The sequence below is a fragment of the Aspergillus novofumigatus genome, assembly GCF_002847465.1.
Source record: "Aspergillus novofumigatus IBT 16806 chromosome Unknown P174scaffold_8, whole genome shotgun sequence".
Lineage (NCBI taxonomy): Eukaryota > Fungi > Ascomycota > Eurotiomycetes > Eurotiales > Aspergillaceae > Aspergillus > Aspergillus novofumigatus.
The window spans coordinates 292277-306993 of NW_020194281.1; the positions used below are offsets into that span (position 1 = coordinate 292277).

Below are 14717 nucleotides of genomic sequence, written 5' to 3' on the forward strand. Positions count from 1 at the left end.
CCGAACCGGAGGAGGGGTAATTGTGGCGAATATGCAGTAACGCCAGATGATACAAGCCATATCAATCTCACCAACAGTATCAGCTCCCTTCTCTTACGTATGCATGCGCTGGCACTTCCGTATCATGCTGTGTAACTTGACGACCAGATAAATTGCGTATCTCCTGCTGTGAATTATTCAGGAATGGACTGATGTTTATCCACTGGAAGAATGATGACCCAAGTCAACTACCCGGATCCCGCTCTACAAGAACTGCTCCGCTCCTACTCCTCCACACTTTCCTTCTATCTCAACGGGACAAGGATCGACCTGCAGAATCCTAACCCGCACTGGACATTACTGGACTTCATCCGATCGCAGCATGGCTTGAAAGGTACGAAACTGGGGTGCGGTGAGGGTGGATGTGGTGCCTGTACCGTTGTCTTGCAAACACGCGAAAATCGAAATCCACGGCGAATTCGGCATTTAGCTGTAAATGCATGTTTGTATCCATTGATTGGCGGTAAGCATAACTCTCTGTCTCGGCGAATTTCAGGGCTGACTTGGCAGTGGCTGGCAAACATGTCATTACGGTGGAAGGACTGGGTAATGTAGACCATCCCCATCCTCTACAAGAACGGTTGGGCAAGTTACATGGTTCGCAGTATGTCTTCATGCACAAAGGAGAGCTAGAGGACAGACGCTGATAGCGTAGATGTGGATTCTGTACGCCCGGCATCGTCATGTCGCTGTATGCCCTCATTCGTAACGCTCTCGATCCTGATACTCTTGAGTTCACCCTGAGCGAGGATGACATAGAGATGAAGGGCCATCTGGACGGGAATCTCTGCCGATGTACTGGATACAAGCCCATTCTAGAAGCAGCCAGGACATTCATCCAACAAGATCTGCAGCTGCCGTTGCGCCCGTCCGAAAGACGCAGTCCCACCGCATCTGGCAACCTGACTATCTCCCCTGACGAGAACGAGCAGAGCAGTCGAAAGTCTTGCGGCCGCCCTGGGGGCTGCTGTCGTGATACCCCTGAGACATCATCTTCATCCAGTCCAAGTATTTGTGGTCAAAGTTCGCGGACCAGCGTCTCATCGCAGGCAGGACCATCGGCACCCCAATTCGAATTCGTCCCATACACACCGACAACAGAGCTCATCTACCCTCCTGGTCTGTCCAGGCACCTTGATCTTCCTTTGTGCCATGGCAACGAACAAAGGATATGGATACGTCCTACCACCCTTGAGCAGCTGATCCAGATCAAGACGGCATGTCCATCAGCCACTCTGGTCAACGGTGCCAGTGAGGTGCAAGTGGATATTCGCCTTAAGAACGCGCACCATCCAGTGTCGATATTCATCGGAGATATTAAGGAGCTGGCCAATATCAGCACCGTCTCCACGGCTGGACACATATCTGAGCTGGTCATTGGCGGCACAGCCTCATTGAGCGACATTGAAGCCGAATGTCATCGTCTCATTCCCCTGCTGCAGCCTCGGGCGTCAGTTATTCAGGCCATAGCCAAGGCTATGCGATATTTTGCCGGTCGGCAGATCCGTAACGCGGCCTCTCTTGCTGGAAATATTGCCACTGCTTCGCCTATCTCGGACATGAATCCGTTGCTTCTGGCAGTCAATGCAACCGTCGTCTCCCGCACAGCGCAGGGCGAGCATTCCCAGTCTATGGACTCAATATTTCTTGGATATCGCAAGACTGCACTATCAGAGGGAGCGATCATCGCCCAGATTCGCATTCCGATCCCATCGCCTGAAGTACGCGAGGTCACCAAGTCCTACAAACAGGCCAAACGCAAGGATGATGATATCGCTATCGTGACCGCCGGTTTCCGCGTGAGGCTAGATGATCATGCGGTAGTTCAAGATGTTGCCCTAGCATATGGTGGCGTGGCCCCTACTACCGTTCTCGCAGCAAGTGCTGGCAAGTCTCTCATCGGTAAGCCTTGGGGAGATACAAAGGTCCTGGAGGAAGCATTGGATGCTCTTCTCGTTGATTTCAACCTCCCGTACAGTGTTCCCGGCGGCATGGCTACGTATCGACGCACTCTGGCCCTGTCTCTCTTCGTCCGATTCTGGAACGAGGTCCTTGCCGACCTACAGATCGGCAGCAAGGTCGACTCAGATCTTACTGGAGAAATTTACCGGAAAATCTCCCACAGCACACGCGACAACAGAAATCCCCATGAGCAAAGGGTTGTCGGCAAACAGATCCCTCACCTATCCGGACTGAAACACGCAACCGGAGAAGCCGAGTATGTGGACGACATGCCGCCGCAGCACCGCGAGCTATTTGGCGCAATGGTGCTATCCCAACGTGCTCATGCCAAAATCATCTCGGTGGATTGGACGCCAGCGCTGCAGCCCGGTATGGCGGTAGGGTACATCGATCACCACAGCATTTCTCCGGAGGCGAATGCCTGGGGTTCTGTCAAGCGTGACGAGCCGTTCTTCGCCGTCGATGAGGTGGTAGCTCATGGGCAGCCGATCGGCCTGGTGTATGCGGAGACTGCTCTGCAGGCACAAGCGGCCGCGAAATCGGTTCGCGTGATATACGAGGATCTTCCAGCGATTCTAACCATTGACGAAGCGATTGCTGCTCAAAGCTTCTTCCCCCATGGCAAGGAGCTGAGGAAGGGCGCACCTCCGGAGGCAATGCCGGAGGTGTTTGCTCAGTGTGACCGGGTCTTCACCGGAACAACGCGTGTAGGCGGCCAGGAGCACTTCTATCTAGAGACCAATGCAGCATTGGTGATCCCTCACTCGGAGGACGGGACGATAGAAGTCTGGTCCTCGACGCAGAATACAATGGAGACGCAGGAATTCGTCAGTCTGGTCACCGGAGTGCCGAGTCATCGCATCAACGCCCGGGTCAAGCGGATGGGAGGGGCTTTTGGCGGCAAAGAATCCCGCAGCGTGCAGTTAGCCTGTCTACTGGCCATCGCAGCCAAGAAAGAACGACGACCTATGCGGGCGATGCTCAACCGGGACGAGGACATGATGACTACGGGCCAACGGCACCCGGTGCAATGCCGTTGGAAAGTTGGCGTCTTGAACGACGGCCGACTAGTTGCTCTGGACGCAGATTGCTACAACAATGCGGGCTTCTCTTTAGATATGAGTGGTGCTGTGATGGACCGCTGCTGCACGCATCTTGACAATTGCTACCACATCCCCAATGTGCATATCCGGGGCTGGGTCTGCCGCACCAATACCCACAGTAACACTGCTTTCCGCGGGTTCGGCGGTCCCCAGGCCATGTTCATAGCGGAGAGCTACATGGCTGCGGTGGCAGAGGGTCTCAATATTCCGATCGATGAGCTGCGCCGGCTGAATTTCTATGAGCAAGGGCAGCTGACGCCATTCCTGCAGCGGATCGACGAAGACTGGCATGTGCCATTGCTCATGGACCAGGTGCGACGAGAAGCCCGCTATGACGAGCGACGCGCGGCCGTGGACAGATTTAACGCGCAGCATAGATGGCGGAAGCGAGGGATCTGTCTCATCCCGACCAAGTTTGGTCTGTCATTTGCCACGGCCGTCCACCTCAACCAGGCCGCCGCGTCGGTCAGGATCTACGCGGATGGATCGATCTTACTCAATCATGGCGGCACAGAGATGGGCCAAGGTCTCTACACTAAGATGGTGCAGGTTGCCGCCGAAGAACTGGGAGTTCCTGTTGAGAATATCTACACGCAAGATACCTCATCTTATCAGACAGCGAATCCTTCACCAACTGCCGCATCATCCGGCAGCGATCTCAATGGGATGGCGGTCAAGGACGCCTGTGATCAGCTCAACGAGCGCTTGAAGCCGTATCGGGAGAAGTTTGGCCCGGACGCTCCCATGTCTACGATTGCGCATGCTGCCTACTTGGATCGAGTTAACTTGACAGCAAGCGGGTTCTGGAAAATGCCCAAGATCGGGTATCAGTGGGGCAACTACGATCCGAAGACGGTGAAGCCGATGTACTACTACTTCACGCAGGTATGTTGAACGAGCACTTTTGAGAGACGATGGCTAATTCGGTAGGGCGTTGCATGCACCGAAGTCGAACTGGATCTGCTGACAGGCGACCATACTGTCTTACGGACCGACATCAAGATGGATGTGGGACGATCTATTAACCCTGCTATTGACTATGGTCAGGTCGAAGGGGCGTTCGTCCAGGGACAAGGTCTCTTCACGATGGAAGAGTCTTTATGGAGCCGGGATGGACAGCTGGCCACTCGCGGGCCTGGTAACTACAAAATCCCGGCTTTTGGAGACATTCCCCAGGAATTCAATGTGAGTTTCCTGCAGGGGGTTTCCTGGCAGCATCTTCGGTCCATTCAGAGCAGCAAGGGATGTGGTGAGCCGCCTCTGTTTCTGGGATCCACTGTGTTATTCGCTCTACGGGACGCACTCAAAAGTGCCCGGGAAGATCACCAGGTTCTAGAACCTTTGGTGTTGGACAGTCCGGCTACTGCAGAGCGATTGCGCCTGGCTGTGGGAGATCCGTTAGTTAAGAAGGCAACGATTAAGGCGAAAGAAGGCGAGACTGCCTTCTTTGTATCTGTGGCATAATACACGGAGAGAATAACAGCTACATTGTCTACGTATATCTGCTCTATATCAGGAATGAGCCATAATACTCCTCTACCCAGTCGGCAGCTTTGTCCCCTTCCGTTTCCCTCCATAAACTGTGAGATCCCACGTATCCGTCCGGTCGGACATTGATGATGGCAGCTTCATCACTATCCAACTTTCCCACCCATTTGTCCGTACACTGCTTCTCATCCGCATCATCCAGGTACAAGGTCCATCGGCTCTGTTGCAGGAGATCCGGCAGATCGCTGAGCTCAAAATCAGATTTCAATGACTTGGTGACAAGAGACAGTGTGAAAAGGTGGGAAACAGTTGTATATCTCTGTGGCTGAATGTAATTGTCAGACGCTGCCTTCCCTCGCGGTTTCTCGTTGTACGACTGCTGCGCGAGAGCGGATACCCGACCCAATACCGACTTGGGGTTCTTCAATCTGGCACAAAATGCACCAAGGAAGCTCTTCACGGATAGTATATTTGGAACCAATAGATAGATTCGGAATTGCCCGAGCATCGGAATGTCCAGCTGGATATCGACCGGATTCGCATCGATGTATCGAGTCACTTTTGCCGGTTCCAGCAGCGCTCCGGGGCGAAGCCCTCCCCCAGTGAATTTGTCAGATTGAATCTGTGTCAACAGGCCCATAGAATACTCTGCGCCGACCCCCGAGATGAAGCGAATATTGTCATCAAAATTCTTGGCCAGCGCGGCCTCGCCTTGTTCAAAGGCGTCGCAGTGCTCTACATCGAAGCGAATCAGATCCATAGCAATCTTACGGCGCTCATCTTCATATGTGGCGAGCAGGGACCTCTTGGCCAGTCCTCGACAGACCAGATTGAGCTTCCAAGCGAGATTGAAGCTGTCGTGCATACTGGTATTGGCTCCTTGCGCGGCCAGCGCAGAGTGGCAATGTCCAGCCTTGTGAGATTAGTTACGCCTTCATGATCAAAGCACATGATACAACACATACATCGCCAGCAATGAAGATTTGCATCTCGTCGTCGTTAAAGTGACTGGCAACTCGTTGGCCGACCACGTAGTTCCCGAACCATTCTATCTTGTCAACTTGGTTCACGACCACTATCCGCCAGAGACGTACCGACTGACTTCCACTCCAGCTTGAACGGCGCCATGGCCCTCCTAGCCAGCGTCATGACATACTCCGGCGTTGCTTTGGCCTTGTCCACTCGCTCCCCTTCAGTGGAGCTCAATTCGACGTATAACCTTGTCATATTGCGCTCCCGAGGAATCCACAGAATAGAGCCTACCGAATGCGATCGAACAGCCACTTTACTCCAGAGGTCCGGAAAGTCGGTTTCAATGACCCCTGGATAGTTAGTGACAGTGCTCATCCGGAGCCCCATTGGGGGGATACTAACCATCCAACACCCCCAGGAAGCGTTCGTCATTTCTCCCTCAAGCTTCGCATCAGGAATGAAATCGCGTACTTTGGAACGAGCACCATCACATCCGACCAGGTATTCCGCGTGAATCGTCCTTTTCGTTTTTGTAGATAGATCCTCGTAAGTGACAGTCAGCTCTTTCTGTTCTGGCCGACGTGAACAAGATACAAAGCAGCTGTTGCGAGTAACCCGCACTCGGCGTGCTTCAATATCCTCAATGAGCACTTCTTCGATCATCCCTTGATGCGCCAGAAGAATATATTGCTCTGCCGCTCCTACCAGATGGTCGGGGTAGTGTTCCTGTCGACCCTTTCGGTGCAGCGGGGTGTTCTCGGTGGATTCCTACCCAGTCAGCATGTAAACTTGATACGAGGACATATCCTACCTACCCAGAACGAGATATCGTACACACGGACACCATTGCGAAGGAGGGAATCTGCTAGCCGGAGCTGTTTGAAGGTCTCGATGGTCTTGGGCTGCAGGCCATCCGCCTTGCCAGTCGATGTCTTGTCGGGTCGGTCATCGAGAATCACGACGGGAATTCCGTAGCGGACTAGATTGCATCTACACACTGTGAGATATGATCAATAATGTGACATTTGACTCACGCCAGCATCAGTCCGGATGGACCAGCGCCCACGACCACTAGGGTTGTGGAGGCATGAGAGGAAGGGTGCGCCATGAAGCTGTCGCGATCAGACAATCGGATGCTTTGCGATCGGGCTTGTATGTTGTCTAATTATGTAGGTAGGTGAAGTCTATCGCTAGATCCTGGGTAGTTGCTCTCCGCATCGCACTTGTCGACTCGTGCAGTTGCAGATGGGCTGATCGGGTGCTCGCCAACCCCCGCTTTGCTTATGCCATCATGATCAATCTTCTTGACAATTGTTCTATTTTTCTTAGGATATATGTAGTACACCCTCCGTCGACTACAACATCCTGACCGGTCTGTACGCGCTCATCATCGGGCAGACAGCACACACACCCTCTAATATCTCCAGCTCCACACTCTACAATTCATTGCTTCCTCTTCATCATTCCAGTAAATGGGGATGATCATCATTGAAACTGAATGATATCCTTAACATTAAGTATCCAGAGTTACACATGCTGTCATCTCTGCATAGATACCCCTGCGGAATTGAATATTCTCTCAGATCTTTTTCACTACATCGGCAATCATCATCTTCTACTCTCTCCTCAAATCATATTCACATATCGCATCAGTTCTTCGCCATTGCAGGACACATAGCTCGTCGAACACGCTGGGAGCCACTGTATGCACTGCATAAGTGAGTCCAAACGGCCACGTGGCTGGCCATACTGGCACCAGCACAATACCCCATGCTGTGTCTCATCGGCGATCATCGTAAAGCACGTCCCAGTACATTATCCTACAGCAGACTCCGTGTTTTTCGTATGTGAATTCGAGAACATAGAGGCGGCGGTTGATGCCCGCACCAGAGCAACTTCAAAGCCGTGGCGGAATTTCTCGAAGTCATCGTAGAGAGATTATCCTAAGCAGACATCGACCCTATCATGAACCAGAAACGAGCTCTACTTCTGAAAGAGAGCCAACCCCTTGCTTAGTAGGCAGTCCAGCGCAGTGCTCTTGTTGGGTGCTGTGATATTCCACTTCCGGCGCCGTGACATCAAGATCGCCACGTCAGCTTTGCTTCGGCCAATCCTCGACCCCCTCCCCGTTCACCAGAGCAGCTCTTCTTGGGGAGAAAGCTAATTTCTCAGTGAGTGATCGGACAGCCCGATCGTGAGGGGTATGGACTGCCCCGAGACATGTTCGCGTAGATCGTAGATGGTGTAAATCGATCTTCATGTTCGGTCAACGCTTGTCGGCCTTCTGATGACTTCTTTCGAGAGATGGCAAGAAGACTAGAGATGCATCACATCTGCAAGGATATCGCACCCTAAACCCATCATTGAGCTGCCGCGGGGTCAAATATATCAAGCCACATAATACTTCCTCTACCAAGATGATGCACTGTAACGATGAAATAAAGTCGCTGAACTCAGGTCTATACATTCTACACTCAAATCATACAACTAAATATGGCACCCCCTATCCCTATCAAGCAGAAGCAATCCCGCGTAGAGTCGTGTAGACTGCAGGTACGTTACGTTACTCGTTGCACTCCACACCTGGCCTCCTTCACCCCTAACAATCCACCAGATCATCATCGTCGGCGCTGGACTCGCCGGCCTCGGAGCAGCCATCAGTTGCCTTCTAGCCGGCCACGACGTGCACGTCCTCGAATCCGCCCATGAAGTCGGCGAAGTAGGCGCCGGCATCCAAATCCTCCCCAACAGCTCCCGCGTCCTGCAGCACTGGGGTCTGGAAGATGCGCTAGCTCCATACATGACCCGCCCCCGTGTGTGCAATTTCCTCGGGTGGAAGGGCAATCTCATTTCCTCGATGGACTTTCACGAGTCGGAGAAGCAGTACCCCTGTACCTGGTATCGGGATTTCCACCGGGCGGACCTGCACCGATGCTTGCTGGATCGTGCGTTGGAGCTCGGAGCGCGGTTCACTTGCAGTGCGCGGATTGTCGATGTCCGGGTGAGTGTTGACGAGGCGACCGCCACCGCAGTCGCGGCCGACGGGCGAGTGTGGACTGGGTGTTTGGTCATCGGGGCCGACGGAGTATTTGGGACCTTGGTCGAGAAGTTGCTGGGTCATCCCGAGCCGCCTATCAAGACAGGCGATTTGGCGTATCGGCTGCTTTTGTCAACAGAGGAGATGCTCGAGGATCCCGAATTGGCGGGCTTTGTAACAGATCCGCAGGTTAACTACTGGCTTGGACCGGATGCGCATGCGGGTGAGTTTCCGTCGGTCGATAATGGAGTATGGACTACGCTCACAGTTCAGTGAATTATGTTCTGCGAGGCGGCGAAAAATTCAACATGGTCTTGCTGGTGCCAGACGATATCCCTGAAGACTCGCTAGCATCGACGGTGGAAGGAAACGTGCAAGAGATGTGCGCCTTATTCGAGGGGTGGGATCCACGGTAAGCGTTCTTTCCTCCTGGTAACGACCTTCAACTCATGGTCAAAGCATCCAGAAGCTGCTCAAACTTTGCCAATCCGTCTACAAATGGCGACTATGCATACGTTTTGGCGACCACGAGTGGACGCATCCATCAGGGTCGTGGGTCATGATAGGCGATTCGGTCCATGCCACACTTCCATATCTCGCCTCAGGGTATGCAATCATCTATTGACACGTCAGGGCCATCTAACGAATGCTCAGGGCAGGTATGGCCTTTGAAGATGGAGCCGTCCTCGGCGAATGTCTCTCTCGACTTCCGAACAGCCCGAGTGTCACCAAGACCTCCCTCGAGTACCTGCAAAACAAGCGCCGTGCACTGTCAGTTTTTGAAAGGTGTCGTAAGCAACGAACGAAAATGGTCGTAGACCGTGGAAATGTGCAACAATACCTCTACCATCTACACGACGGTCCTGAACAGGAGGAAAGAGATCGCAAGATGCAGACGGTTCCGACTCCCGAGGGTGAGGCGCTGGCGTGGAGAGATCCAGGTTTAGCGCCTAAGCTCCTGGGATACGATCATATTGCAGATGTAAGTCAGGCGGAAGTAGTGGAATCAGCACCAAACCATGAACTGACTGCAGCAGGTTGATCTAAACTGGAACATGGAGGAGGAAAATGAAGGAATAGCAGTCTCTAGACTATGACATTTCATACACATTATAAATCATCAAATGCAATCATTCAGGTCGTAGTACATCATTAATCGACATAATGGCAAAGCAGGAAATATGCGAATCGTGATACTCGTCAAAAGCGAATGTTGGCCGCAGTGAGGAGAAAGACATGATGGCATGGAAAAGCAGAGTTCCCCATATGCAAAGTAATGAAGGACAGTCGGGTACATGACACATAACACATTAAGTCATCGTAACAATATCGCGTTAAAGAAAGTTGAGATTAAGATGGGCCGGGAGATCAAGCCCAGTTACCCCTAGACGGGAAACCTGACGCTGCTCCTGATGGAAGGGGAGGACCTCGGCTGCGAGAGGTTGCGTGGCAGTGATTTCACCTTAGGGTCCTGGTTGTAACGAAGGCGATCACGTTTGAGGTTATACATCTTGATCACGCATGCCATGGCTTGCTCCTCCGTCAACTGAGGAGCACATAGCGAGTCACCGTCCAGCGGGACTGCGCGCAAAACAGACGACACCATCCACATGGCCAGGACGTCAATGTCGCGGGCATTGCTCCAGCAAGGGAACAACGAGAGCGTTTGCATGGCGCGTGTGAACTCGCGGTATGTTTCCGTCCGAGTATCGGTGAGGAAAGGCCGCGAGCCAGGGATCTTTTCTTGTTGGAGGCGCTGGTCAAGCAGACGGAGACACTCACGAGGTGTAGGACTCTTGAAGACAACCTCTTCCTGGAACAGGCTGGAAAGGCGGGGCTGGTTGCACAACAACAGGTCCATTTCAGGGCCAGATCCTGCCAGAATCACCACAGTGTCGCGAGAGTACTTGGGCATGAGGTAGACCAGGTCATTGATGGCCTGAGCAGCGGATTCGATCTCACTAAGCCGGTGAGCATCTTCGATGAACAAAACAACCCCGCGTGCACGTTCCAGCAGCGAGCGCGTTTGAGTCGATGAGTTGCAGGCATTCAGGGCTAGATCGGTCGCAGAGCTCTCCATAAATTTGCCAGAGTCCAGCACACCCATGTCATAGTATAGGCGGCCGATCAGCCGTGCGACGCTTCTCCTGCCAATTCCGGTGGCGCCTTTGAAGACCATTGCAAGGGGAACACGCCGAGTAGGGTCAGCATTGAGCAACCACGCAGCCTTTAGGTCGTGCCGGTAGCGTTCAAGCAAAGTAATGAGGTCGTCCGAGACGAGGGTGTATTTCAACTCCTCGCGGAAATCCAACTTTGAGCTGCCACACAAACGATCGCGTTCGAAATTGGCAGGCACAAGAACCCGTTCCAATTGTGACTGGGTGACGTCACCCTGGGACCGACTGCGTTCGTAGGCAGAGTGAGCTGAACCGAGCAGGTGAGCAATTGCTCTTCCGTTGTTGAAGTCTTTACGCATGCGAGCAACTTCGAGAAGTTGAACAGCGTTATCCAGCGCCTCAGAAGTAGCATGAACTTCGTCGTCGTGCAGCTTCATTTCGAGGATCTGCCGCAGCTGCGCCTTGGTGAAAGAATGGAAATGAACAATGTGATGCTCTCTGAAAAGCTTCAATATATCCTTTTCCTGAATCAAAGGCTCAATGCTGCCGTTGGTTCCAACCAGGACCACACAGCGATCGTGACGAGGAGTGAGCGACAATTGAGTGATCAGAGTTTTCAGCCAAGTCTGAGACGACTCAAGGTCAGACACGTCGACCAAGAGCACCTTGCCGATGGAGGAATTCAGGAGGTCTTTGACGTCAGGTCGCTGCGAGATACGCATCTCAACCACTACTGTTGTTAGTGCTGCGTTTTCAGTTTCGAATATAGACAACTCACCTTCTCCACTGCTAAGTAGACCCACATCTGCCAGCACCTGCCCATACAGCCTGGCCACCGTGGACTTGCCAGTCCCTGGTGGTCCAACAAAAATCCGATTGACTCGAACGGAGAACGGTCTCTGGTTTCGGGCTTCCCTCCAAAAGTTCTCCTCAATCGTGTCCAGCAGTTCGCTGACTGATGCCTTGACCGCTTCCTGTCCAACAAGCTTCTGCAGGTCTGCCCAAGCCCGACTGTTGACCAGTACATCGGCCGGCCTGGGACCTAGTATATCTTCCGGCGAGAAGAAAAAGGTATCGACCTCTGCCAGATCATCCTGCTCTTGCGTCGTATGCGACTGGAGGTGGCGAAGAGTGATGGTGTCCAGAAGACGTTGCACCGCATGCACATTTCTCGGACCGTTTCCGGCAGCCGCACGGACAAGTCGCCGAGCGGCCATCTGCATGAACGGACCATCAAGGCCACCGGCCACCTCGAGCTTGCCATTGTAACGCTCCTGTAGCGACTGGCCCAGCAGAGTGAGGTAGTCGTTGGAACTGAAGTCGGTGAAGCGCAGAGTACAACAGATTGTTCTTTCAAGTCGGGGGTGAAGCCGAACAAGCCCCTCCATGTGCGGGGGATGACCGCTGAGGACGACGACGACGCGTCCGGTTGTACGCTCCATCGCCTCGAAGAGTGCATCAAAGATCTCCTGAGTGCGAGTGAGGGAGGACGTTGTCAGCAGATGAGCATCCTCGACGAGCAAGACTCCAACAATCTGTGCCGAGGGGGATGCTGCGTCGACCATGCCACTGATCAGATGCTTCAGGCCCTCGGGTCCCTGCGCGGCCAGCGCGGCTCCAGAGGTTTCTCGAAAGGTCAGCATGTCGGTGATGCCGGTCGAAAAGAGAATGTTGGCATATATGCGAGCGACGGTAGTTTTGCCCGTTCCTTCATTGCCCTCGAGGACAATATTGTACCATTCCTGCTTTGGATCTTTCCCTTGTTTCTGACAAATGCTGATCCACGTTTGAATCTCGTTCAAGCGACGTTTGACATTGTCCTGGCCAACCAGGCTCTGCAGCCAGTCCTCCGCATCACTCCGCGCGATCTCCCGATGAGCTTGTAATTCTTCCTCGGGAGACGGTGTGTGGACCTTGACAGATGGCGGTCGGCTATTGGGTACAGTCTGCGTCGAGACAGACACCGATGCCGATGGCTGAGGTTTGCGGGGGATAGGAGGGAGGAAATGGAAAGAGACCACGGAAATCGCGACGACATGGAGCGAAGGATGGCTAGGTCCATCTTTCTGCCAGAGAAGGCTGAGTGCGATGGAGAGAAGAACCGAAGGAGGGCATGAAGGCAGGTCTAAATACCAGCCAGCGTCAGGCGCGATGAAAATTCTGATCGCACCAGGTTGGCCTTGTTTACCAAAACCTTAGTCTGATATTGTGAAGCCCCATGGTCGCAAATTTTCACTGGGTCTTTATCTTTTGATTGAGTATTTGTCTCCAGGCTGCCAATGAGCGTGCAGCAAAGGTGGTAGCTCCTCATAGCTACCCATCGCCAGCAGCCAGATAGAGGGGACGCCGAGGTCGCTCAAACGAACGTGCACAGCATCGCGTTGTAAACAACTTCCCGGACAGGTAAGAGAAAACAAAGCGACCAGCCAACTGCGGCCAACGCGTCGATTAAGTCGATCATATCGTGCCATATCGCAACGATGATTCGCGCCAGGCAGTTCACCGCTGTTTGTACCAGTGGGGACCTTTGCTTCGCCTTGCCGGCCCAACAGCGGTCGGGTGTGGATAACGTCGGCGGAGGTGGATCATGTTGACAGCATCACTGTTGACATCGTCTTAGAAAGTTATTGTATCAGAAAGCAGTGTCCAGGAGGTGACATCAACTGGTAGATTGAATGCCATGTCAGAAAGATGAAACAGAAAGATGAAGGTTGAAACATGTGAAGGTTGGGTGTTGGCAAGTTGACAGTGTCCAGCTCATCCATGCCACTTTTTTCCCTTTGCGGCTGGCTAATGCAAACTAACCAAACTGATAAGTTGTGCTTGTCGATTATCAGTTATGCAAGTAATTATGTTGGATTACCTAATAATGATTACAAGCACCCAGGCAAAGGGACCTTTGCTATGAACAACGCTTTTGTGATGCTGGACTGTTGACAGTGATCTGGAAGGAATGGAATCTTCCTCAGGTCGAAGTGAAGCAAAGTTCATGCTTCTACCATGGCAGGTTTTCACGTTGTGGGTGGGTATTCCCCGGGCTCCCTCCGATATATATCTTGAACAGAATGGTACCGCAGAATACAACGTGCTTTGCTAGGACCAAATCAATGAATAAGCGTCATACATAGTCATTCAGCTATTCCTGACCCTGGAAAATATCTATCGATGTCTGGAGCAGGTGAAAGTTTGTAGAGACGTCGCTATAGATAATTTAACCTCGACACCATGACCTAGGAATCTCCTCTTGCCTGCAGATATACGGATAGATTGCTCTTCCGCGATAGCCATACTATATCCTGGTGAGACCAAAAAATCCCTGCAAGAATTATAACTGTCGATACAGTACACATCACTCTCTTGGGTGTGACACGGACAAAATCCCAATATTCAATCTCTATCTCCTCCATTCACGCCATATCTCCATCCCAAATATCCGATAACGCCGGCCAAATTCCCAAGTGCTGCTCCTCCTACCAGATGGTCCAACACTTGCAGTCGCAGCGCATTCCTCCTCATGATCACGGCAGTCGTTCCGACCCCCGCCACCATCCCCATCGTAGTCCAATTATCGACCTCCACTTGCCCCTTATTCTCGAGGAGCCTCCAGGCCCGATCCTGCCATTCGATTCTTTCCTTCCCTGCCATACGAATAGGGAGCATGATCGCCATGGTGCACGCGCCGAGGAAGGCACCGGATCCGGTCGAGCGCGTGATAATGCTGGCCGCTGAGAGGTTGGGGGTCCTGGAGCGCAAGGCTCTCACAATTCCAACCGCTACTCCGAGCACGGAGCCCGCTTGGAAGCCGCGGTCGAGGACATGGGTGGTAAGAATGAGGTGCGCATATGGCTGATCTTCCGCGTAAGGAGGGTGCCACTTGGCGGATACCATCGTTAGTCCGGCTTGACTGATGAATGAGCAAGTTGGATCATTAGATGAGTGTATCTATTTGATTCTTCTGGATGGTGACATCGTCTCATATTCAGAGGAAGGTGTCGGAAG

General features: G+C 52.8%; 4 protein-coding genes across 4 annotated transcripts; 2 read left to right on the top strand and 2 right to left on the bottom strand.

Moving 5' to 3' along the window:
* Positions 1-157: 157 nt before the first annotated feature.
* P174DRAFT_445049 (xanthine dehydrogenase) lies at positions 158-4589 on the top strand. Its single transcript, XM_024828239.1, has 4 exons — positions 158-502; positions 550-643; positions 695-3989; positions 4035-4589. Exons 1-4 carry the CDS (start codon positions 214-216, stop codon positions 4566-4568), a joined length of 4212 nt encoding a protein of 1403 aa, XP_024678610.1. The 5' UTR covers positions 158-213; the 3' UTR covers positions 4569-4589.
* A 22-nt stretch (positions 4590-4611) lies between these two features.
* Positions 4612-6672, bottom strand: P174DRAFT_515239 (FAD binding domain protein; the record flags this gene model as incomplete). Its single annotated transcript, XM_024832150.1, has 6 exons — positions 4612-5505; positions 5558-5644; positions 5691-5914; positions 5975-6332; positions 6380-6554; positions 6599-6672. 6 exons carry the CDS (start codon positions 6670-6672, stop codon positions 4612-4614), a joined length of 1812 nt encoding a protein of 603 aa, XP_024678611.1.
* Positions 6673-8057: 1385 nt separating this feature from the next.
* P174DRAFT_424218 (putative FAD dependent oxidoreductase) lies at positions 8058-9698 on the top strand (the record flags this gene model as incomplete). Its single annotated transcript, XM_024825183.1, has 6 exons — positions 8058-8117; positions 8179-8824; positions 8875-9013; positions 9061-9207; positions 9256-9583; positions 9639-9698. The coding sequence occupies 6 exons, from the start codon at positions 8058-8060 to the stop codon at positions 9696-9698; spliced, it is 1380 nt and encodes a 459-aa protein (XP_024678612.1).
* A 287-nt stretch (positions 9699-9985) lies between these two features.
* P174DRAFT_424219 (uncharacterized protein) lies at positions 9986-14606 on the bottom strand (the record flags this gene model as incomplete). The annotated part of the gene is made up of 3 exons (XM_024825184.1): positions 9986-11448; positions 11497-12784; positions 14193-14606. 3 exons carry the CDS (start codon positions 14604-14606, stop codon positions 9986-9988), a joined length of 3165 nt encoding a protein of 1054 aa, XP_024678613.1.
* Positions 14607-14717: the final 111 nt, after the last annotated feature.

Coding starts and splice junctions, on each gene's coding strand:
- P174DRAFT_445049 (XM_024828239.1), top strand. CDS start 214: ATGACCCAAGTCAACTACCCGGATCCCGCTCTACAAGAACTGCTCCGC. Junction 503..549: donor TTTGTATCCATTGATTGGCG/GTAAGCATAACT, acceptor CTGACTTGGCAG/TGGCTGGCAAACATGTCATT. Junction 3,990..4,034: donor TGTACTACTACTTCACGCAG/GTATGTTGAACG, acceptor CTAATTCGGTAG/GGCGTTGCATGCACCGAAGT.